General features: G+C 40.5%; 2 protein-coding genes across 2 annotated transcripts; one reads left to right on the top strand and one right to left on the bottom strand.

Moving 5' to 3' along the window:
• Nucleotides 1–12,333: 12,333 nt before the first annotated feature.
• LOC122010701 (pyruvate dehydrogenase (acetyl-transferring) kinase, mitochondrial-like) lies at nucleotides 12,334–13,535 on the bottom strand. Its single transcript, XM_042567203.1, has 2 exons — nucleotides 13,394–13,535; nucleotides 12,334–12,603 (listed from the first exon to the last, which is right to left on the bottom strand). Exons 1-2 carry the CDS (start codon nucleotides 13,514–13,516, stop codon nucleotides 12,334–12,336), a joined length of 393 nt encoding a protein of 130 aa, XP_042423137.1. The 5' UTR covers nucleotides 13,517–13,535.
• Nucleotides 13,536–13,760: 225 nt separating this feature from the next.
• On the top strand, nucleotides 13,761–14,547 carry LOC122010700 (glycerol-3-phosphate acyltransferase 1-like). Its single transcript, XM_042567202.1, has 2 exons — nucleotides 13,761–14,111; nucleotides 14,188–14,547. Exons 1-2 carry the CDS (start codon nucleotides 13,761–13,763, stop codon nucleotides 14,545–14,547), a joined length of 711 nt encoding a protein of 236 aa, XP_042423136.1.
• The last annotated feature ends 11,775 nt before the right edge of the window (nucleotides 14,548–26,322 follow it).

Genomic DNA, 26,322 nt, shown 5'->3' with positions numbered 1-26,322 from the left:
CTGCAACAGCTGCCACTTTTATAGCAGTGCCCATGTGGACGGTGTTTTTATTTTCATTTAGTTGTCGGGTTTCCTGGAACCCTTCTATGAATTACGAACATGATTAATGACATCTGTATCTACACTCCAGGTTCTGGTAGATAACACCACTAAACATGTTTCAACTAATGAATAAAATACACCTATATTGTTCTTAGTTCTAAGAGGACAGTCTACCTTAATGTCCAAATCCTATTTCCAATCAATTATAATTGGGACCACTAAGTCTATCTAAAGTATATCAGCTAGGGATTGACCATCATCCTAAGAATCACAAAAATATTTGGTTAAGACCAACTCCTTAAAAATCCCCATGAATTTTGTATGTCACGTTAGTGTGGACGTATACAAATTCAAAGAGGAAATTTTATCATTTTAATTTTATTATCTCGTCAACCTTACTTTATGACGAATAAGATTAATAGTTGGTCTATCTTTAATCAAATATTTGGTCAAGACTTCTAAATTTAAAATAATATTGATTCCTCTAACAATACTATTTAAATTTACCAACACCTCAAAACACCGTGAATTTTGCATGCCACGTTAATGTGGACGTATACAAAATCAACATTTGTAAGAGGAGGGTTTTACCCATTAACTATCTTGTCAACGTAACTTTATGACAAATAAAATTATCTCAAACACCGTTAATTTTGTATGCCACGTTAGTGTGGACGTATACAAAATCAATCATTTGTAAGAGGGGTTTTAACCCTTTAATTTTATTATCTTGTCAACCTAGTTTTATGACAAATTAATAGTTGGTTTCATTTGGTCACACAAATAATAACAGTGACTCCGATGGAGAGGATACTATTAGATGTGTCTAAGTGTATACCATTACTTGACACTAAGTCCATTAATAAGATTATGCTCCTTCCGTTGGGGAAGATCACACGCTCTTAATTAACTTCCTATAGTCATCCAAAAATGGAAGTCTGTTCTAGTGATCTGCAAACTAGCTCATCCGTTATGGAGGAAGGCACTCAGAGCCAACGCGCAAGCTTTTTTGCATCACTTATAAACCAGTAATGGAGACCATGGGATTTACTTAAAAATCCCTCTCCCACTTAGTTATTTATAAATAAGGAATTTTAACTATGCTAGCCTACTAAATATATAAACTAACATGCACACACAGCATAATATAAAAGCAATAAATAGAAAATCTAATTTTCAACTATTATGGCTTTTATCTCTAGTTGTCCTCTGTGTGTTGTCATCCCAAGCTGCTGCCATATTTGGCCACCGCCATCGGGTCTAGCTGTCGCATCCATCTTGCTCCTTATTCCGCTGCGCCTCTGGTCCTTAGAAGGTTTCACGCTTTGCAAGATTCGATCCGCGACATAAATAGAATTTTACATTTTGATCCTATATTCCTCGAAGGAATGTACATGTAAACTAGATCGAACATAAAATAAAATTTACATCCATCGATCCTATATTCCATAAAAGGAATGTACATGTAACTAGATCAAAAATAAAATCCTAATAAAACTAAATACAGCTCCTGCTGTATTTTATAATACAATCATGCACACACAATAAAATGCCCTTGACATGTCCAAGGGTCTAATCACACACATAATAACTATAAGCCATAATAGTTGGATCCTGCATCCACAAAGTTAGCACATCCTACTATTAACCTGCCTAAATTATGTATGACATGTGCATAATTAAACTAATACCAAATACACAGAGGCAAAACCCTAGCTCTGATACCAATTGTTGGTTGCTACTCGGAAAGCCTAGAGGTTCCACTGTACAAAAATTTTGTACAAAGGTCTGAACCTTTTCCTAGCTACCATGTGTTCTTTTAAATTAAATTTTGGATCGCCTGCGGAACTTAACACGTTTGATCCAAAACTTAATCTATTTGTTCTTTTAGGTTTTGACTTGGATCTCCTGCGGAACTTAACACGTTCGACCCAAATCACCTTAAGTTATTAATTCCATTAAATATTAATTTCCATAATTGGTTCCCAGTACTGACGTGGCGAGGCACATGACCTTCTTGGATATGGGAGCAACCACCACCGACTAGACAAAACCTTTTATAGAAATCTAATATTTAATTTCCTAAAATAACTTTAGGTTAACCGAAAAGAACAATCAAATCACAAGGAAAAAAAAACAAAAGAACACAACTTCGAAAACATATTCGAAACACTAGAATCGTAAGCCTCTTGTATTTGGTATTATTTCCAAAAATAACTAGTATGATGCGGAAAGAAAAATTACTAGTTATACCTTTTAGAAAGACCTCTTGATCTTCTACCGTATTCCTCTTCTAACCTCGGACGTTGTGTGGGCAACGATCTTCCGAGATGAGAACCACCAAGCACCTTCTTCTTCCTTACAAGTTTCGGCCATCAAAACTTCTCCTAGGATGAAGAGGTTCGGCCACCACCACCATGCTCCAAGGGATGCTAGAAAAGAGGCTTCTTTTCTCTCCTTCTTCTCCTTCTTAGATCCGGCCACCAAAGCTATCTCCACCATGAGAAGGTTTCAGCCACACAAAGGAGAGGAGAGGAAAGAAAGGGCCGACCACACCCAAGGAGAAAAGAGAGGAAAAATAGAATAGAGTCGTTAGCCTTGAAGCCTCCTCTACCCCCTCTTTTATAATCCTTGGTCTTGGCAAATAAGGAAAATTTAATAAAAACTTCCTTAATTCTTTTGCCATTGAAAAGGAAAATTTATTTAATTAAAATAATTTTCTCTTTTCAAATTGTAATGGCCGGCCACTCTTCTCCCCAAACAAAAATTAAAACTTCCTAATTTGTTTCTAGAAATTTATAAAAATTTCTCCAATAATTTTAATCCCTTCATGATTGGTTAATAAAAAGAAATTTTATAAATTAAAATCTTTCTTTTAAACATGTGGATAATTTCCAAAAAGGAAAGTTATCTCTAAAAATTAAAATCTCCTTTCAATCTACAAATAAGGAAAGATATTAAATCTTTTCTTAATCTTTTGTAGAAACTAATAAAAGAGAATTTTTAATTTTTAAACTTTCTTTTAAATCATGAATATAATTAAAAGGAAAGTTTTTACCAAAATTAAAATCAACCTTTTAATCTACAAATAAGGAAAGAGATTTTAACTCTTCTCTTAATCTTTTGTAGAATCTTATAAAAGGAAGGATTTAAATTTTTAAACTCTCTTTTAAATTATATTATCCACATAAGAAAAATTTTAAAATTAAAATTCCTTTTTATTTAATAGGGCCGGCCACATGAATTCACCCATGAACATACCCATCGCCGACCCTAGCTTGGTCTCCAAGCTAGCTTGGCCGGCCCCTATAGGATGGGTAAGAAGGTGGGTATAGTACTCTATAATTAAGAGGCTACGATAGGGACCGAGAGGAGGAATTGGTTTTGGTCTCCCGATAAAATTAAGCATCCCGTGCCTTGAACACACAACTTAATTTTATCAATAATAATTCATTCCACTAGAGAACTATTATTGAACTACCGCACCAATCCCAAATTACATTTTGGGCTCCTTCTTATCATGAGTGTGTTAGTCTCCCTGTGTTTAAGATAACAAATGTCCACTAATTAAGTAAGTTACTGACAATTCACTTAATTAATATCTAGCTCCAAGAGTAGTACCACTCAACTTCATCGTCATGTCGGACTAAGTTCACTTGCAGGGTTTTAACATGACAATCCTTATGAGCTCCTCTTGGGGACATTCTCAACCTAGATTACTAGGACACGGTTTTCTTCTATAATCAACAACACACACTATAAGTGATATCATTTCCCAACTTATCGGGCTTATTGATTCATCGAACTAAATCTCACCCATTGATAAATTAAAGAAATAAATATCAAATATATGTGATTGTTATTATATTAGGATTAAGAGCACACACTTCCATAATAACTGAGGTCTTTGTCCCTTTATAAAGTCAGTATAAAAGAAACGACCTCTAATGGTTCTACTTAATACACTCTTAGTGTACTAGTGTAATTATATAGTTAAGATAAACTAACACCTAATTACACTACGACCTTCCAATGGTTTGTTCCTTTCCATCATGGTCGTGAGCTACTGTTTATAATTTATAAGGTACTGATAATATGATCTTCTGTGTGTGACACCACACACCATGTTATCTACAATATAAATTAATTGAACAACTACATTTATCACAAATGTAGACATTTGACCAATGTGATTCTTATTTCTAGATAAATGTTTATACCAAAAGCTAGGCTTTTAGTATACACTCTAACAGGCGACGCCTGAGTTGGTTGCAGTGATTCGACACAGGTGACAGTGATTTCGGGACAGTGAGAAAGCAGAATAAGAAGAAGGAAGAAGAGAGGTTTGGTAGTGTGCTGGAAAAACTCTCTCTGTCGATCAAGCAAGAGGCTGTGTGTTGTTGAGCACTTGGCTGAAGAATTCCTTCTGTCTTTGCGTGCGTTTTGCTTCGTGGCTGTAAGTTTCATTTGTTCAATCCTTTAGCCACAAAACTCTGTAAGTCATTGTGCTTTGTTTTCAAATCTATTCTGTGACTTTTGTGGAGAGGTTACTCCACCGAGAAGGAGAAACACTTAGCCGGATTTTGTCCGGGGTGTGATCTACCGAAAGATCAAGGGATCGTCCACCTTACGGACACGCCGAGGAGTAGGGGCAAGTTATCCCCGAACCTCGTACATCGTTTTGTTAGTGGTGGTTTGTTCTTTTCCTTGCATCAGTTTTCATTTTACTTATTTCCGCTGTGCTAATAAACTCTTGTGAGGAAATTGATTTGATTTTTATAGGAGGCTATTCACACCCCCCTCTCTAGCCATCCAAAGGTCCTAACAAGTGGTATCAGAGCAAGGCGCTCTTCATCCGGATTAACACCCTAAAGAGCAAGAAGATGGCTATGAAGGAAGGTTTTAGTACCAATCGCCCACCCCACTTCGATGGAGCGGACTTCCAATATTGGAAGAGCCGTATGGAGTATTATCTCAAGACCGACATCTCCATGTGGTTCTCGGTCAAGGAAGGTTTCACACCTCCGAAGGATGAAGAAGGTAAGGAACTAGAGTCGTCAAGGTGGTCCGCCGAGCAAACTCGCAAAGGATAAGCCGATGCCAAGGCGGTGGTCACCCTACAATGTGGAATAGCCAAAGATCAAATTGTCAAGGTAGGTCCATTTGTGAGTGCAAAGGATTTGTGGAACAAGCTCATCGAGCTCCAAGAAGGAACTCGAGACTCTCGGATCGCCAAGAGAGACTTGTTCCTAAACCAACTACAAAATCTCACCATGAAGGAGAGCGAAATGGTAAGTGAACTACACGGAAGGTTCAAAGAGATCATCAATGGTCTTCATTTCGTGGATGAACACGTAGAAAATCGTGATCTCGTAAGGTACGCTCTCAAAGCCTTTCCAAGGAATGCCTTGTGGTCATCTATGGTAGATGCCTACAAGGTCTCCAAGGACCTTTCAATTGTTAAGTTAGATGAATTCTTTTGTGAAATGGAACTTCATGAACTCGCTAACAAGGGTCAAAAGAGAAAGGTATTGCTTTAGTTGCAGGAGAAAAGAGCAAGGATGGAAGAAGGAAGCAAGAAAAGAAGAAGGAGAAAGAAATTCCTACATCCTCATCCTCCTCCGAGTTCGATGATGAAGGAGGATCATCATCAAGCGAGATGGCCAACTTTGTGAGAAGAATCATGAGAAGGAGCCGGAGATACAAAGGGAAATGTAAGTCTATTGATCAAAATATTGATAAGACTAACGTTACTTGTTATGAGTGTAGCAAGAAAGGACACTATCGGAGCGAGTGTCCAAAACTCAAGAAGAAGGAAGAAAGGACCAAGAAGAAGAAAGCTCTCAAAGCTTCTTGGGATGAATCCTCCTCAAGCTCATCGGAGGAAGAGAAGGAGAAAACCACTCATCAATTAGCACTCATGGCAAGGGAGGAATCAGACTCTGGAAGTGATACATCAGCCGCGGCTTCATCATCTTCGGATGATGAAGAGGTAACTTCTCCACATTTAGAAAAATGTTATAAAACTATTGCACATTTATCAACTTTGCTTAAGAAATCAAAAACTGAAATCAAATTATTAAAAGAAGAAGTAGAACACTTGAAGACTCTTAGGGAAGATGAGGTTGATGACCTTCATCAAGAGCTTCTTGAGGATGAAAACAAAGCTCTAAAGAGTGAAGTTGAGAAACTCAAGAAAATGCTTGAAAAATTCTCAACTAGCTCTAAGACCTTAGATATGATTCTAAATGCCCAAAGGGCGGTCCACAACAAGGCTGGATTAGGATATCAACCTAAGCAGTCTAGTTTTATTTCCTTAGTGTCTAGAACCCAATTTCATAGATCACATGCTTCTAGGGTTCATGAGACTAGGAAGGGTGTGACCAAGGCATGGGTTCCTAGGTCTTTCATTGTAGATGCATTAGGTCCCAAGATTTGGGTACCTAAAACATCAATCTTTCGTGTCTTGTAGGCATTTGTCAAGGGGGAGCATCTATCAACTTGGTTTGTTGATAGTGGATGCTCCAAGCACATGACCGGGGACAAGTCACTCTTTACTACCCTTCAAAACAAAAATAGAGGTAATGTGTCCTTTGGTAATAATGGTAGCCTTAAGGTTATAAGAGTTGGAGATATTCAAATTTCCGAATGTCTTCAAATCAAAAATGTCCTTCTAGTCAAGGGGATGACTTTTAATCTCCTAAGTGTCAGCCAATTGTGTGATACGGGTTACACAATTGAGTTTCATTCAAGTCAATGTCTGGTCAAACACATTGACACACTTGACACGGTACTAGTAGGCACAAGGGTAGATAACATTTACCAAGTATCCTTTAAAAGTGCTACTAATGCCTCTGCTAAGTGTTTCATGTCAAAAGAAGAAGAATCATGGTTGTGGCATAGAAGATTGGCCCACGTAAACATGAAGAATATTCGAAAGCTGGCCAACAAAGGACTAGTACGAGACTTTCCAAGCATCAAGTATCAAAAGACAAAATTATGTGATGCATGTCAAAAGGGTAAGCAAACAAAAACGGCTCATAAAGGTAAAAGCGCTGTAAGTACATCTACTGCTTTAGATTTATTACATATGGATTTGTTTGATTGCAGTAATGTTATTTCATTGAATGGAAGTAGATACTGTTTAGTGATCATTGATGATTTTACTAGATATACATGGACTTTCTTTTTGAAAAATAAGGATCAAACCATAGATGTTTTTGTTTCTTTTTGTAGAAGAACTGAAAATGAAAAATCAACAACAATTAAAACAATTAGAAGTGATCATGGTGGAGAATTTCAAAACCATAGATTTTTAGAATTTTGTCAAGAAAAAGGATATAGGCATGAGTTCTCTACTCCAAGGACCCCACAACAAAATGGGGTTGTGGAGAGAAAGAACCGAGTCTTGCAAGAGGCAGCACGAAGCATGCTCAATGAGTACTCACTACCGAACTACTTATGGGCTGAAGCGGTAAATACCGCTTGCTATGTGCAAAACCGAGTCTTGATACATAGGTTTTTAGGAAAGACTCCCCATAAACTTTGGTTTGGGAAGCCCCCTACAATTAAACATCTTAGGGTGTTTGGTTGTAAGGTGTTTATCTTGAACACCAAGGACCATCTTGGAAAGTTCACAACTAAGGCTGACGAAGGGATACTAGTCGGGTACTCTCTCACCAGCAAAGCTTATCGAGTCTACAACAATAGGACTAAATTGATTGAAGAGTCCTCGGATGTAGCATTTGAAGAATCCCTAAATCAAATGATCAATCAAGGGATGTAGGAGAAATTCAATTTGAACTTAGAAATCTAAGTTTAAATGATCAAAACATAGAAAGAGTCGAAGTTGACTCCGATGACGATGAGCAAAGGCAAGAGAGGACTCAGTCTGATCTTTTAACTGATGTTGAGCCCTTGCCTGTGCTAGTGAGACCATTCATGAGGCACCGCCAACACCAAGGAAATCTAGGATAGCCTCTAGTCATCCCCAAGACCAGATTGTGGGAGACATTCAACAAGGGGTTAGGACTAGGTCATTCTTTAGAAATGAGTCTAATGAGGTCGCCTTGATCTCAGAAATCGAACCAAAATTAGTTGATGAGGCATTGCACGATCCTGATTGGATCATAGCTATGCAAGATGAGTTAGGTCAATTTGAAAGGAGCCAAGTGTGGGACTTAGTTCCTAGACCTAAGAAGACCACCATTATTGGAACCAAATGGGTCTTCAAAAATAAGTTAAACCAAAAGGGAGAAGTAGTAAGAAACAAGGCAAGACTTGTAGCCAAGGGCTATAGTCAAGTCGAAGGCCTCGATTATGATGAGACTTATGCTCCCGTGGTTCGATTAGAATCCATTCGCTTAATGCTAGCTTTTGCTGCACATAGAAGCTTCAAGCTATATCAAATGGACGTTAAATCGGCCTTCTTAAATGGTTTCATTAAAGAAGAGGTCTATGTTGAACAACCACCGGGGTTTGTGAATACCAAAGCTCCAAACCACGTGTACAAGCTCAAGAAAGCTCTTTATGGGCTTAAACAAGCACCTCGAGCTTGGTACGAAAGGTTGTCAACTTATCTATTAGAAAAGGGTTTTGTAAGAGGTCAAATAGACCCAACACTATTTCTGCGTAGAGATGGTGAAAACATATTTGTAGCCCAGGTGTATGTCGATGACATAATTTGTGGCTCAAATAACAAGGGATATTTGAATGAATTTATCACTCACATGGAAAGTGAGTTTGAGATGAGTCTGGTGGGAGAATTGACATTCTTCCTTGGACTTGAAATCAAACAAACTCGAGATGACATTTATGTCCATCAAACAAAATATACTCAAGAGATGCTTAAGAAATTCAAAATGAGTGACTCTAAGGAAGTATCCACTCCAATGGCGACAAACACTCACCTTGACAATGATGAGAGTGGAAAACCAGTTGATCTAACGTAATATAGAAGCATGATTGGTAGTCTTCTATATCTCACAGCTAGTAGACTGGACATACTTTTTGCTGTGGGCATGTGCGCTAGATATCAAGTCTGTGTCAAGGAATCTCATTTAATTACAGTTAAGAGAATATTGAGATACCTTAAGGGCACAATTACAGTAGGTCTATGGTACCCTCGTACGGAGTCTTTTGACTTGATAGGCTATACCGACTCCGATTATGCTGGGTGCAAATTGGATCGGAAAAGCACTAGTGGGGGTTGCCAATTTTTAGGTTCATCATTGGTTAGTTGGTCAAGTCGGAATCAACATTGTGTTGCTCTCTCCACGACCAAGGCTGAATACATTGCCATGGGAGAGAGTGTATCACAATTGTTGTGGATGATCCACACTCTAGAGGATTATGGGCTTTCGTATAAGGGAGTGCAAGTGTTGTGTGACAACATCAGCACAATAAACCTAACAAAAAACCCAGTCCATCATTCAAGGACCAAACATATTGAAGTGCGTCACCACTTCATTAGAGATCACGTAGCTAGGGGAGACATTGCACTCACCTATGTTGAGTCAAAGTCAAACCTAGCCGATATTTTCACCAAACCTCTTCCGGAAAATGAATTTAGTCATTTGAGGAGAGAATTGGGAATGTGTTTGGCTCAATAGGCCATTAGGACCCCATCATGATCAATAAGGACAATTAAAACAACAAGAGAAATAGGGAAATTAATTTGGGCAACTTGGGAACATGTCACACAAACTATAAGGTTTAACAAATGATTTTTGTTTGCTAGAAATGGGGTGAGATGCTAGGATCAGCCGAATTATTCAAAATGTATCATGCATCCCTTGAATAATTAGGTTGAAGAGACATAAATTGACTATGGGGAAGACCATTACATACACTACAACAAAATCGCTCATAGACATCGGTTTTCCACCGGTGTCTATTTGATTTTCGACCGATGTCTATGAAGCCGATGTTAAAAGTCTGCCATTTTAGACATCGGGTTAAAACCGGTGTAGTATCACTTAACGACACCGGTCTTCGAATCGGTTATTAACCGGTGTAGTATCACTTAACGACACCGTTTCATCAACGGTGTAAAACCGATGTAATATTGTATGTTAATAACACCAGTTTTGGCAGCGGTAAATGACCGATGTAATATTACTTTATAACACCGGTTTTACATCGGTGGAAAACCGATGTAATATGTATATTTTTTAACAGCACAGATTTGATTTTAAAACCGACAATAACAAAAAAAAAACACAAATATTCACAAATTGTACAAATATTCATCATTCAATAATATCCATAAAATACACAAATATTCACAAATTATATAAATAATCTTCTTACAACAATATCCATAAAATACCCAAACATTCTTTTTACATCAAAAGCTAGCTAATAGATATCAAAATCAAAGTATAACATTATGTTAACACATCAAGGTACAACTGTCTCAAATGTAATCTAGCATGCATTCAACCCACTCGAACCGCACTTCATCAATTTCAACTCTGGAGTACTTGAGATTTGTAAACTGTAAAAACACATAAATCCACCATATGTCAAATAACTAAAACAAATGTGTGCATGGATCAAATAAAATAGAATATTGAGTTTTTAAAGGCTGCTGTGGAAGATAACGAATATAACAGTGAAGGAAGCATAGAAGAACAAAGAAAATGTTCATAGTTAACAAGCAAATGAAGAGATATACTATTTATTGTACTACCTCTGATGCCATCTTCCAAATCTCATAAGCAAGAATGCAACTGTGCCCTTTGTATACACATGGCTAATAGACATAATACAATAAGGAGCAAAAGCTATAAAATTCACCATCACCACGCAATCAATGAAGCAGGCAAACACAAGGTGGGTTGATATGCAGTGAATCAAAAGGCAACTGTGCCCTTTTTTTGTGGCTTTCATCTTTCCCAGATAATTCCTTCAGTGATTTTTGCTGCTAACTTGGTTTCTGTTTTTTCACATCTTTGTATTAGCGGAATGGATTAAGATTATAAAACCCTCTTACATTTCTTTTGCAGTTGGTTGATTTTGAGAGCTGGAAAATTATTTTCTCAGAATCTAAGAAAAGTACTGGTTACTTCAGCAGAGTCTCTCTTCCAGAATATAATGTTCCTCGAGAGCAACAAGAAATGGAAATTCAAGCTAACATCTTTGCTTTTGGAGTAGTTTTACTGGAAATAATCAGTGGAAGACCTCCATATTGCAAGGAAAGAGGGTGTCTAATAAATTGGGTAAGATGCATATTTGAAAATATTTGATACTCAAAAACAGCATCAACTTCTTGTAACAGATACTGAGGGCATAAACCCAAATTTGTTCTTATTTCCTACAAACTTCCGATAATCATTTGTTTCATGTAGTTTAGAAGCTTAATTCTCAACAAGCCCTCTAATCAGTTCATACAATAGTCAGGGTAAGTTAAAGGTTGTATTACCTCTATTTAGCTACCTTATCACATCCCAACTGAGGAAACCATAGCCTCGCTGTAAATCACAAGTTTCTTTCAACATTATCTTCCCTTTGGAGATTCATTAGTTGGAAAAGACATAACATTGTTTGCCCTTTGGGTTCGCTAGTCTCAAGATATATCCTTCTTGATCCAACAGTTTGTGATTCATATTAGTAGATTCATGCTATATATCCATGACTCATTGTTCTTCTATGTTATACAGGCCACAAAGTATCTTCAAAACCCACAAGAGATAAGTAAACTAGTAGACCCTGAACTGAAAAACACAAAGTCAGAAGACCTCGCGGGTTACAGTTAGCCATGTGCATGAAGATGGGGGTCTAAAAGTGTATATCTGGTTAAGTAGGGTCATACTTGATGGTAGATGTACAAAAAAAAATTGGTTCTCAAAATTCAGAAAATACACTTAAACAATAAAAAAAAAACAAACTTAGTTTAGAGTCACAAAATGAACCTTTTGCTATGAAACAGGAGCCCAACATTTAAACAATCAAAATAAGGATTAGTATTGATTACCCATTTATCTTAATAGGTTAGGTTAAATTCGAGTATCAATCCTTTAATCCTAAAGTTACCATTTAAGATAGCTTATCCAGCCACTCTACTCACTGCATCTCCTAATCTCTATTTCCTTTCTTCTTAGGCAATCATTTAGTCTCCAACTAGTATATGGTTTGTAACAAAAGCATAGCATTCGGTTTGTATAAAAAAAATCATTGTAACAAAAGCATAGCATCCGGTTTGTATCAAAAAATCATAGCAAGCACGAGTTTGTAAATCACGAATAAGTATTGGCAACATAATAGGCAATGAATGAGCCATATTGGAATTCAAGCAGGACAAATTGAACTTGGGATTAAGTATTGCATAAAGAAAGAATTGGATTTACCATATCCTTCCATAGAGATAATTTGTAAATCACCACCAAAATAGCGAGCATAGAGACGACTAATTGGAAGCCCATAACCATAACCAGCCATAATTACTCCATCTGAGCTTCCTTCATCGTTTTCCTCGAGTGGATTTTTAGCAGTGCTATAGAGATATGTGAAAATCTTTGGAAGACCACTTCTTGGTATGCCACCCCCTTCATCTGATATCTGAAATAATTGATAGCATATCAAGATCAGTATTCCAAAGCTAGAAAAACTAGATGATTGATATGTAACAAGAAATTCCTCGAACCATGAGTATTAACAAACAGAGAAATGCCATAAGATATAATTTAATGATATTAAGAAGAAGATAAATTACAAAAATTAGAAATTTTTTGCATTTATCCGGGTGTTATACTTGTATCAACAGCAGATGCTGATATACATGTTGGCAGTAAAAGATTTTCAACAGGCTCTGACGTATTCTTGTATGCATATAGTCAGATATAGACAAAGTGGAAGACTCTTGGATTTCACATAATCATTGTCTGGTTTAAAAATAACCAGTAGCAATGAGCCCCAAATTCATGAAATATTTGAGAATTTCCCTAACTTTCATTTGTAATAGTTTTCTGATAAATCTGATTAACCACTTTAAAGAGTGAGGAGTTAGTCCAATTATGTTCTTCAATGTATAATTGTTCTCTGTCTTGCAAATCTACATCTGGTGGTTCTGCAGTATCAACACTTTTCAAGAAATAAAAAATGCCTGCAAGACATCAGTAACTGTCAAGAATTCCCAAAGAAAATATAATTTAAATTCATATTTTTCATCTTCACTACATCTAGTTTCTATTTTCTAGAGTACCTAGTATTCTGTGTTAAATTCAAATTCTGCAACTTGCCAAGACAGCATGAATTTTTAACTAATCCTTTCTTATTCTTGAAGTATTGCAATCTTGCTTACCAAGCAGAATAACAGTAATTGAATATTAAGTATTTATTGGTATCGTACCTTTATTGTAACATCTTCAATCCCATCAGCGACAATAATTCTAACAGGAGGGGCATTCTTATCAGAATTCATAAAACATTCTTGAACCGCACGCAGAGAGTTTTTTACCAACTCAAAGACCATAAGGTGCAAATGAGAAGGAACATACCTGGTCCACAGTAGCAAGTTGAAAGAAATAATCAGATAAGTCATAAATATACAATATCATTAAAAAAATTATTTATACAGTAAGGATGTGAACCTCAAACAAAAAGAAAGTTATAATCATATTACTCTGAAACGAGAGGATTGGTTATACTAATTCCTCCTCCTCGCGCTCTCCCCTGCCTTGTGTCTCTTGGGGAAGCACGAGTTTGGGATGAGGATCATGGCCTTCGTGACCTTCTGCGGGCTGAGGACGGGGGACCTGAGGCTGATCGCTAGGACTGTGCTACCGAAAATTTTCTTGGAGAACCTCCATCTGCATGCATGCGAGGTGCTGAAAGGGAGGCGAGCTGTTGTGCTCACCGCCTTGCCGAGGCTCATGGTGGAGGGATTCTTGAAGGAGTACTTAGAGGTGGGGGAGGTGGTGGGGGTGGAGCTGCAGGTGGTGAAGGGCTGCTACTTCACGGGGGTCATCTCTTGGCCTGACAAACAGAGAGCTCTCAGGGACATGGTCAAGGCCGGTGCGGCCATTGTGAACCTCTCCAATGTCCACCACCACCAACTCTCGGCCAAGGTTGGACCTGCATTTCTTTCGATTCCACGTTAGTCGATCAAAGATATGAGTTAAAAGTGATTGTTTTATTTTTCAGGAAATTTATGTCGTGAGAGAGGAGGAATCAAGGAGTGAGAGCAGCAAAATGCCGAGAAACAAGTACCCGAAGCCACTTGTGTTCCATGACGGAAGACTGGCTTTTCTCCCGACGCCATGCGAGATGATGGCGTTCTTCATGTGGATACCCGTGGCAATCCCTTTGGCCGTGTTTAGGATCATGATGGGGATCGTTTTCCCTTATAAAATATCCATCTTCATCGCCGCCGTCATCGGAATCCGATTCCGGAGGGCCGGAGATGGGAAAGCGAACGGGGAGAAGAAGGGGTGGTGTACGTGTGCACGCACCAGACGCTCGCCGCCGATGGAGAGGCCGGGGTCGCCAACCTGCTGCGCCTGATCGATGCGGAGATGCGCGTGGCGATGACCCTGACCGGCGTGCGATCGATCGCGGAGATCGACCGCACGGCGCTGGCGAGCGAGGTGTAAATGCTGGCCTGCGAGAGGGGACGACATGCCGGGAGCCGTACCTGCTGCGGTTCAGCCCGCTGTTCGTGGAGGTGGCGGAGGAGGTGGTACCGGTGGCTCTGGACGCGCGGGTGGGAATGCTGTACGCTACCAAGGCCTTCTCTTCTCAACCAAATGGAGGAGTTGGAGGAGATGCGGTGTGGTTGGACGGAGAAGCAAGTTCGTCGTGTCTTGATCCTGATCGGGAGAGGATCTAGGAAGGGGGGAAGAGGGAGATGAGGTTGAGAGAGATGGTCGGAGGTTTAGGTTATCGCGAGAGAGATGTCGTGCGGAGGAAGGGCGGGATAAAGATTTAGGTTTGGAGGGAATTCACAGTGTGCAGATTTTGGCTTGTGGGGAAAAATTAAAATATTATTTGGGTTCATTAACATCGGATTTTAAAAATCGATGTTAAAATCAGTGTCTATTAACCAAAAAAATGGCGCTCATAGACATCGCCTAAAAAACCAATGTCTATAAGCTAAAATCTGCGCTCATAGACACCGGTTTTTAGAAAAACCGGTGTAAAATACTCAAAGACATCGGTTTTAGCCTAAAACCGTTGTTGTTCCACTGATGTCTATGAGCGATTTTGTTGTAGTGATAATTCATGTGTATTTGGTTCCTAGATCTTACTCATATATTCCAACCAAGGAAACTTGGTTGGACCTTTACCTAGAAATTATGTAACTTTGGTTGATGGATTGTTTGATACATTTGAACGATGCTTTTCATGATTTTGATTGATACTAGGACAAGTCCTTGAAAGAATGATAGCAAACTGGTTATATTTTGACAAACTTGAAACTAAAAATAACAAAGGTCAAAAATTTCAGTTTTCAGGCCTTAAGTTGTCTGTTTTCTAAATGTCTGCAACTTTAGGGCTATAAACAAGTTCAGACCATAATTTTTAGGTAATAGTTATGCTTGTAGATCCTCCAGGTTCTAGGTTCTGAACTTGGAAGTTTTCCTAGAGAAACTTCCACGAATTATCGAACATCTCTATGAATTTCAGTTACTGAAATTACTAATTTCAGTTACTGAAATTACTAATTTCAGTTACTGAAATTACTGGAGAGATCTAAGTATCAGACACTGATCGGTCTACGGACCGATCAGGTCAGCCTGGCACCCGCTACTGATCACTTTATGATCGGTCTACAGACCGATCAGAGAGTTCCCTGATCGGTCTACAGACCGATCAGGAAGTTCCCTGATCGGTCCAGGGACCGATCAGCGAGTACTGATCGTCTCCTGATCGGTCTGCGGACCGATCAAGATGTTCCTGGATCGGTCCAGGGATCGATCAGGAGGCTCCTGATACCTCCTGATCGGACAGCCGTCCGATCATTTCATCAACTGTACACCCATCAGGAAACCCTTAAATCTTCCCGATCTTTTCTTTCCTTCTTTCACGCAGAAGCCCTAGCCGACTCTTCCCTACACCTCACCTCTTCTCTTCTCTTTGCACGCCGGAACCCTAGCCGAAGCCCTAGCCAAAGCTCAATGGCACCAAGGTAACTCCTTACTTCTCTAGAACTTAGCATTTCGATTTCATTTCTCACCATATTTGTGCTTTTTGTTTCGGGTGTTGGTGGCTCCGGTGCTCATTTACTTCCCATTGTTAAATCTTAGGAAGAAACAAGTGGGTGAGGGGACCTCTAAGTCACCTGAGAAGTCTAAGTCTAAGGCTCCCTCTCGTCCTCAACTATCTGTCTCGGGGAGATTCCCTAACCACCATTTTGAACAAGCTTTTAAACAACGGACCTTTAAATTACTTCCTTGTAGGTCTGTAGATCGTAAATTCATGGACGAATTTTGTCCAACTGTGTCAGAAATCATTGCCTACTACAAACTTGACTCACTTGTCTACTTAGAACGGGATATCAACTATGACTTGGTCTCTGAGTTTTATAACAACCTTCATCAGACTAATGATGTAAGTTATAAAACAAAAGTTGCTAAGCAGACTCTTGATTTCAGTTTCTCATCCTTCTTTGACTATCTCAGTTGTCGGAGGTGTTCCGGTAATGTCTTTTCGATATATCCTGACTTACCAGATCCTTTACCTCCACCCTTTGATATCTCATCTGATGATATTTATGAGTACTTCTTCAGACATCCTAGACCGGGTGGCCTTGATGAGCTAGATGTTGACTTCCCTACTTTTGCAGCCTTGAGATTATCTCCTCAAGACTACATTCTTTTTAAAATTGTCACAAACTGCCTTCTTCCTATCACATCTAAACCATTGTCTGAGATCCGACCATATCATTGCCTGATGCTTTATGGATTGCGTCGGCGTCTTGACTTTGACATCATGTCTAGCATCTACTCTTCGATTATCTCCTATAGTGAGCCGAGCGGCTACACTGTTTATATGCCTTATGGGCATATAATTACAGATTGGCTCGAGACCCTTCAGATTGATGTCTCTAAGGGTAGAATAGTCAAGATGGTCAGGCAGGATTGCAGACTTGGGAAATGGGCCTTTTCCAAGTCTGGCATCATAGGACAAAATGGGGATGTTCGGTGGAAGGATGGGAGAGCTCTAGGTGAGTTACCACGGGGACCTCCACGACAGGTTGTGGCTGCTCCTGTTGCTCCTCCTGCTGCTGCTGCTGACGATGGAGAGGCAGACCCTGATCTGCGCTGGCAGATCGCCGAGCTGGAGAGTCGTTTTGATCGGCACGATGAGCTGCTGGTCGCTGAGCTCCACGATGAGTTACACAGTCAGCAGTTGGTGACACATCAGGCGATTATGGGATGGATGGCCAGATACCCACCTCCGCAGGATTTCCCGGGCTATCCATCCTCGAGCAGCGGCATGACACCTCAGGGACCCACTCCTCCCATTGATGATGCTGATGTTCCTTATGATGAGCAGGCTGATTGATATACATTGTTCTATGATGTCATTTTGACTGTCTATGTTTTGGATGTTGTTTGTTGGATATTTATGTCTGACCTGGATACTTGTTCATTTCATCTATGTATGCTGTTCATTCTCTTGTTTTCCTTATGTTTCACTTCTTATTGGTTTTTAATATGCTGTTCATATGCCGTATCTTGTATGTCTCTTATTTCTTTATCACTGTCTTATAATACACGTAGAGGTATTCTAGGTGAATTAAGAAAAAGATAGTATGGGTTAAGGGGGAGTCCTTAACGTTCTCTTACCTAATTCGCACCTTTTCGGTGTTTGACAAAGGGGGAGAAGATAACTAAGTTTAGAGATAAATGGAAGTTTGGCTTTAGGGGGAGGACCTTGATTCCTCTATCCTTACATGGTGTTGTATCTGTCTTAGGGGGAGGATCTTGATTCCCCTAAAATTAGGGAAATATGGAAATATGAACATTTCTGATCTAAACTTAAATCGTGTTGTCAAACAACAAAAAGGGGGAGATTGTTGATACAGTCTGACCTGGCTGTTGTTTTGATGTTGACACTGATTTAAGTTTGTATCACATATTAATTAAACTTAGACTGATTGATGATCAAGGTTGATCATGAGGAGAGGAAAAGTCCAAGTACGGATACTTGGCACGCAAAGTCAGAGAGGGCTCGGTAGCTCGTTCTCTGGACCGGACGAAGTCGGAGAGGGCTCGGCAGCTCGTTCTCCGGACTAGGTCAGAGAGGGCTCGGTAGCTCGTTCTCTGGACCGGACGAAGTCGGAGAGGGCTCGGCAGCTCGTTCTCCGGACTAGGTCAGAGAGGGCTCGGTAGCTCGTTCTCTGGACCGGACGAAGTCGGAGAGGGCTTGACAGCTCGTTCTCCGGACTAGGTCAGAGAGGGCTTGGTAGCTCGTTCTCTGGACCAGGAAGACGTTAGGGTTTAGGGCTGGGAGGCTCTAAAACTAACACAAGGACATTGGATCGGTCTGTTGACCGATCCAGTGATACTTCGGTTGACTGGATCGGTCGACAGACCGATCCAGTGATACCTCAAATGAACTGATCGGTCTCGTGACCGATCAGTAACCACACAGAAGCAATCTGTGGATTATCTGATCGGTCTCGTGACCGATCAGTAACCACACAGAAGCAATCTGTGGGCTATCAGATCGGGACCTGGACCGATCAGAAGGATGCGATGGGACTCAAAGCGAGAGGGGGGATCGGTCTGTGGACCGATCCACCCATAGGCTGATCGGTCCACAGACCAATCAGACTCTTCCCAGACCGATCAGGATGAGTCCTGATCGGTCCAGAGAGCTATGGATCGGTCTGTTGACCGATCCACAACATGTCGTTTGTTTCTGCTGCTTCTCTGATATTTCTGATTCACTTCTGATTCACCTGATCAAATCATCTGCTGTGAGATTTTTAAGTTACAGGTTGCAGGTATCGTGCCATTGGTTAATTTCAAATGAAGCTCCATTAGAAGAATAAGAACAAGTGCCCTTTATGCTGTATTTCACTGCAAGTGATGCAATTCGAGCTTCAACGTTCACTGGCCGCGATCAGTTGGACTCTTGCTCAGAGACGCCAGTGAAGACCATGGATGGTATTAGTATGAGTTCAGAGAACCAGATGAGAAGGAAGAGTGATTGGCGACGCCTGAGTTGGTTGCAGTGATTCGACACAGGTGACAGTGATTTCGGGACAGTGAGAAAGCAGAATAAGAAGAAGGAAGAAGAGAGGTTTGGTAGTGTGCTGGAAAAACTCTCTCTGTCGATCAAGCAAGAGGCTGTGTGTTGTTGAGCACTTGGCTGAAGAATTCCTTCTGTCTTTGCGTGCGTTTTGCTTCGTGGCTGTAAGTTTCATTTGTTCAATCCTTTAGCCACAAAACTCTGTAAGTCATTGTGCTTTGTTTTCAAATCTATTCTGTGACTTTTGTGGAGAGGTTACTCCACCGAGAAGGAGAAACACTTAGTCGGATTTTGTCCGGGGTGTGATCTACCGAAAGATCAAGGGATCGTCCACCTTACGGATACGCCGAGGAGTAGGGGCAAGTTATCCCCGAACCTCGTACATCGTTTTGTTAGTGGTGGTTTGTTCTTTTCCTTGCATCAGTTTTCATTTTACTTATTTCCGCTGTGCTGACAAACTCTTGTGAGGAAATTGATTTGATTTTTAAAGGAGGCTATTCACACCCCCCCCCCTCTCTAGCCATCCAAAGGTCCTAACATTACCTGTCACGTGCGTCCCTCGAAAAATCAACATAGAGTTCATCTCTCCTCAACCGCATCAAGATATAATATACAAAACATACAATCTATCCTACCCCCTTGAATAACCCTATTTCACCCTCAAGATCATCCCTCAAACGTCCTTACACGGGCATGCTCCTGTCACGAACGCCCCTCGGAAAAGCGAATGAGGTATAATCTCTACAAGATCCACAAGATATCTAAACATTCAATCAAGCATGGTAATTAGGTCCAAACACAACAATCCACACAAGATTAAATAGATACGAAATAGGGTAAAATCATAGAAATGGAAAATTGGCAAATCCACAAGAGTTTTATATCAAATCATCCTTACAATTACTCCCTCCATCCTAGAACAAGAAATCGACTCCATAAAACAAGGAAAGAAACCCGAAGAAAAGAAGATTACAAGCATTCTTAATCCCCTCAAATCCAAGAAAAGAGAGAAAGAAAACTTATCTACAAAGAAGAACGTCTTCGGATCCAATCCTTACTTTCCCGGAGTCGATTCAGTGAAGATCCGCCCTTAGATCGTCGGAAATCCCTCCAAGAATGGTAAGGAATGCCCCAAATCTTGTTTTCCCCCAAAAGGGGAAAAGATCCCTCTCAAATCAAGAATGAGGCTTTATATAGAGGGAAGGTTTGGGCGCCACACGGCCCTGAGGCACGGCCGTGTGAGGTTCACACGGCCTGCTCCATTTCCCTCTCTGCCTACCTCACACGATCGTGTGTGATACACGGCCGTGACATGCACCTTTCATGACCCCCGTTGCATGGCCGTGTAGATCTACACGACCTGGACTGCTTCTTTCTCTAGAAACCTGGCACGACCGTGTGGTGTACACGGCCAGAACCCTCTTGCTCACTGGAAATCCTGCATGACCGTGTGATGTACACGGCCAGGGCTTCCCTGGTCTTTGGAAATCTTGCATGGCTGTGTGGTGTACACGGTCTGGCTCCATTTGGATTCAAATCTTGGCATGACCATGTAAGGTTCACACGGCCGAGCCATCTTCCTTTCCTGCTGCAGCTACACGGCCAAGGATCTCCACACAACTTGGGCAACCCCCCATTGCAGGGTCGTGTGAGGTTCAGGAATGGTGTCTTCCTCCTTGCTTCGCTTACAGATTTGGCCTTGAACACGAAACCTTCACCAAATTCGACTCCTGTGTACAGAAAATGCACAAAAGCAGATCTCCGAACAAAAAGAGTAAATATGCTAAAAGGAAAGCTAGAAGTACGAAAATATGTAGACAAAGCATGTACAAAGTATGTGAATGTGCGTCAAAACATGCTAAACAAGTGTATACAATCTACGCACATCACACACTGGCCAAGCAAACAGAAGCATTCTGTTCACTCCCAACCAACTACCCAGTCGGCTGTACCAGTCGACTGTCATTTCCATCAATCAACTAGTACCTCGAGTACAGTCTCTTAGCACTTGGACACTCACCCTTACGACTCACTTGACTTTTCTTTATTACAGCCTTGACCTCTTGCCTTCAAGCCTACTTCCTTTGGCTCTCGTCCCTCAGATGCATCCAAGCCCGCAGCTTATCCCCAAGGTCATCCTTCGCATATGCCTCAAAGTCGCTTCCCTCGATTCTTGTCCTTGCTACGTTGTCTACGGTCCCTCGGATGCTTCATCCTTCACTGGACCCGAAGCCATCAAGCTGAGTCATATGTATATCCTGCAAACCTACACAACTAAAATACACATATCAAATACAAGAGTGAACTTAACTTAAACCCTTACCCAAACACCAAAACACATGGTCACACGGACCATTGAGATTGCTCCAACAATCTCTCCCTTTTTGATATTTGGCAATACGTTTAAGTTAGGGAAAACAAAATAGCAAAACAATATGCTAAAAATAATGGACTTACGTTGTCAAGGATATACACTTAGACTTACACCACCGAATGGACTTACGTTGCCAAGGCTACATACTTGGACTTACACCGCCGAATGAACTTACGTTGCCAAGGCTACACACTTGGACGTACACCGCCGAATCAAAAATGAAAACTTGCATTGGAACCTATCCCAAGGCTCCTCCTACACCTTAGCTCCCCATTGAGATAGGATTCTATCACAGGGCTATTTAAGAACCTATCATAAGGCACCCCCTACACCTATGCTTCCCATTGAGCTAGGAATTTCATGCAAAGGCACTTAAGGTTTTCCCAACTAAACCTTACTTCTCCCCCTTTGCCTAACATTAAAAAGCTTCCAATAATATCCCAATTGTCAGAAACTTGATCACCAAACTGACCATAAACTCATGTATTTATCCCCCATGGATCTCATACATCTAAACAAGTTGAGCTGGTCAAAATCCAGTGCTGAAAACAATTTCAGACTAGCATTAGTCGACTGCAAAAAGTACCAGTAGATTGCCCTTATAAAAAAAAACCCACAGAACCATTCCGTGTTCGATAAACACTGTTATCAGTAGTCTGGTAACTATACCAGTCGACTGGCACTCTAATTCCAGCCTAATCAACATTCTGAACCCAATTTTGGAAATGCATAAAAAAATTCCAGTCATCTAAAAATTCCTAAATTTTATGGAGAGGTCTGTTTTACGCATGCCTACTTAGGAAAAATACATCTAAAAATGTATCTATCACCAATCCCAAGATTGACACAAAATTCAAAACTAGCTTAATGGTTTAATTGAACCTTGACCTAAAGTCCTAGTTTTGACTTGCTCTTGATGTATTTGCTCATACTAAACCCCAATGCATCCCTAGCATTGGTTTATATGGCATCTATACATCCAAAACTAATTATCATGCAATATGACCCCAATGTCATATTTCCTTGCATGAAACACAACCTAAATCTGTCAATTCCCTAAGGTTGAGACTCAAATCCGTCTCCAAACCTTTTGGCACATTTCATGACCCAATATAGACTCCCAAGTAAAATCCACTTAAGATCCATTTTCCATGGGTCCCAAATTGATTCTTTGAGCTCCCCTAGAGCTCTTAGCCTTGGTCACCTCCCTAGGTGACTCATCCACAATTGCTAGGCCACATCGGTGCACCTCCGGTGATACTTGGCCTACAAATTTAACCTTTTTAACCTTAAACACCTTGTCCTTAGTTAACTTCTTCTTACCATTAAATGGCTTTCCCTTTCCATTTATTGACTTCTCCTTGCTATAGTCATATGCAACCCTCGCATAAGACTTTTCCTTAGCCTTGGAGACACTAGATTGGTATCCCAAACATGATCTATCATTGTTGGGTCTTTGACTACCCAACACCATACTTAACCCTCTAGATCCAACCCTGAATCTAGCTAGGGTTTTCTCCAAACTATCAAGCTTTGCCTTCAAAGCCTGATTTTCCCTTTCTAGATTCCTAAACCTAGAATCAACATGTCCACCATAGACATTCCTAGGCCTACCCATTTTTTTAGGCATGTGTCTCCCCTTCTTGAAATTTTTGCCTAGGCTCTCCATTACCTTCTTCTCCTTAGGTAATAAGAATCTAACATGTCTAGGTTTATCATGCATAAATTTTCTAGGGTTTTGATCTACATTAACCCTATTCCTATCATGATATTTAAATCCAAAATTTTGCATGGATAAATAATAGAAATTATTCCTAGCATGCAAGGAATAGTTTAAATTTGAATTAACCTTCAAGTTAGGATATACCTCCCTTACCCTTGAAGCTCCCCCTCGACTTGAGCTCCTCTTCTTCTCCCAATTCTTTAGATGCTCCAACTTCTTGAACTCTCCCTTCCTTGGAGTTCTTGTGTGGTAGTGTCCCATTTCACCACACGTGAAGCATCTAATGTGCTTCTTCTCCTTCTTCTTCCTACAAGTCAAATTAGATTCTAAAGGAATTGAATTGAGTTTAGGAGTCACTTCTTTCTTACATAATGGACACCTACTCTTGTAGTGCCCCTTCTCATTACACCCAAAGCAAATGATGTGGTCCTTTGACTTCACTTCGGTGGAGGTGCTTACTAAGTTGACTACTTCCAAGACCTCTTCTTCATCCGTCTTGGCTTCTTCTTCAACCTTTGAGGATGTTTCCTCATCCACACTTGCGGATGGAATTTCTTCATCCTTCTCCTCCTCGAAAGTTGAACACACATCATCTTCCGGTTGCTCCTCCTCCATTTGAGCCACTTCATTCCTTTCTTCGGATTTCTCCTCTTCATGTGTAGGCATGAGTTCTTCACCTAAAACCATCTTTACCTTGCTCCACAACTCATGGTCCTTCTTGTATTCACCTATACGACTTATCACGTTAGAAGGAAAAATATCTAATAAAATTGATATTACCTTTAAGTTTACCTCCGATCATGAGGTTTACTCTTCCGTCCAATGTCGTGGTCAGAGTCTCTTCCCTTTCTTATCTTTTAGGACTTCGAACGGCTCTTGGATCACCATCATGGTGTCCAAATCCGTGTCGAAGAAGACCTCCATCTTCATCATCCAAAATGTGATGTCCCCTAGGCTTCCTCCAAACTTTGGAGGTGCTATCAAGTCGACGATCTTTTGCTTTCTTGGCGGTTAGTCCAATGGAGAGCATCATCGCTTTGATACCACTTGTTGGGGATCTTGCATGGTCGGCTAGAAGGGGGGTTGAATAATCTGTGGTCCCGAATCAATAGCTTCCTACACTTGTTAGTTTGTGTAGCAGAAATACAAACTAATATGAATACAAAGAAAGCTAAAGATAAAGAAAAACAAGCAAACCGCTAACACGACGATTTACGTGGTTCAGAGATAACTTACTCTTACTCCATGGCTGTCCGTAAGGTGAACAATCCCTCAATCCGTCGGTGGATTAATCCCTGGAAACTCCGGCTAGCACAATCCTCCTTGTTGGTGGAGAAACATCGCCACAACTTGACCAAGAGTCATATATGTATCCTACAAACTTGCACAACTCAAATACACATATCAAATACAAGGGTAAACATAATTTAAACCCTTTGTCCAAACACCAAAATACATAGTCGTACAAACCATTAGGATTGCTCCAACAAATAATATACGTCGGTTTGACCTAGGATTTTCTGTAACGACCACCCTTCTTACTACTACTACTACTCTCTAAGAGTGACCGTTACTTATCTACTAACTCTACTTAACCGGTTTATTAAAAATCTCTAGGAAAACCCTACCGAAAAATTTCGGCAGAGTCTCCCCTGTACCGGTGACCAAATCATCAATACAAACAAACTATACTCAGCCACAGGCGGCTGGAACATATATCTTCACAACCACGCAGTATAATATCACAAATAAAAGAAGGAAACTACCCTAACAATAGCAAACATCAATATCACTCCATCAATAGAACCCAACTACAAACGCGGAATAAACTTAATTACAATATCGACCCATAATAGCATTAAAAGAAAACTAAAGAACTCTAAACAGAAAAGTCTTAACAATTCCTTAGTAAACTCTTGATCTCCCCATAGTCCAGCCATCACACACCTTCATCACCACCACCTTGTCGCCTTCCTTGCTAAATCTTTTTCTTTCCTTTATCTGCAGTAGGAGGAAGTGCAGTCTATAAGCATAAAGCTTAGTGAGCGTTATCTACTCACAAAAACTCGATATGCATGTATATAAATAAAAACATGTTAAAACTGAATGCTAACATATAAAATTACTCATGCTCATAAATAGAAAAGGAAATCATGCTAACTGAAATGCTAATCATTGTATAGCTAATTATGCTCATAAATGTTGGTGCAATATCCTTTAGGTCAAGGTTGACTGAGTTCACCAAGCTTGGGTCTTGGTCATAGTTTCGATGTTTGACAATACATGTAGACACATGGACAATGCAGGTGCAGTTGTTCATGTGGGGAGATTCTGATCAGGGATTGATCAGTGTGATTGAAGGAGAGTCAAGTAGGTCAAGAGTGACCGGATACCTGACTAGGAAGTCCTAACTGGTATGTTAGGCAGCAGAAGTGAAAGTCCTGGTGAGTGAAGCCAGGCAGAAGGAAAGCCCTAGTGAGTGAAGCTAGGCAGATTGGAAATCCTGGTGAGTGAAGCCAGGTGAAAGTCCTAGTGAGTGAAGCTAGGCAGATTGGAAATCTTGGTGAGTGAAGCCAGGTGAAAGTCCTAGTGAGTGAAGCTAGGCAGAAGGAAATCCTGGTGAGTGAAGCCAGGTGAAAGTCCTGGTGAGTGAAGCCAGGCAAGGGAAAATCTAGATGGATCAAGGATGATCAGACATCTGGTGGAAGTCCAAGTAGGACAAGAGAGTGACCGGATACTTGGCACAACGAGTAAAGTCCAAGTGGGTCAAAGGGATTGACCAGACACTTGGTGGGAAGTCCTAGCAGGTCAAAGGAGTGACCAGATGCTAGGCATGATGTATCAACAGGTCAAGGTTGACCGGATGTTGGTTTGAGAGGCTTGGGACTTGGTTTTGGGCAAAAACCAAGTGCTGGATCGATCAGTGGATCGATCAGTGGATCGATCCAGGCCTTTCCTAGCGAACAGAGAGCCTCTGGAT

Source organism: Zingiber officinale, chromosome 8A (assembly GCF_018446385.1).
Source record: "Zingiber officinale cultivar Zhangliang chromosome 8A, Zo_v1.1, whole genome shotgun sequence".
In the NCBI taxonomy this organism is placed as follows: Eukaryota; Viridiplantae; Streptophyta; class Magnoliopsida; order Zingiberales; family Zingiberaceae; genus Zingiber; species Zingiber officinale.
Note: the sequence above shows the minus strand (reverse complement) of the source record. Positions and strands in the feature narration are given on the sequence as shown.

Bases quoted from the DNA above. Each gene is read 5' to 3' on its own strand.
- LOC122010701 (XM_042567203.1), bottom strand. From the start codon at position 13,516: ATGGTCTTTGAGTTGGTAAAAAACTCTCTGCGTGCGGTTCAAGAATGT. The intron at 12,604-13,393 runs GTACGATACCAA...CAATTATTTCAG, and splicing joins TTGAAGATGTTACAATAAAG to ATATCAGATGAAGGGGGTGG.
- LOC122010700 (XM_042567202.1), top strand. From the start codon at position 13,761: ATGGCCTTCGTGACCTTCTGCGGGCTGAGGACGGGGGACCTGAGGCTG. The intron at 14,112-14,187 runs GTTGGACCTGCA...TTTATTTTTCAG, and splicing joins ACCACCAACTCTCGGCCAAG to GAAATTTATGTCGTGAGAGA.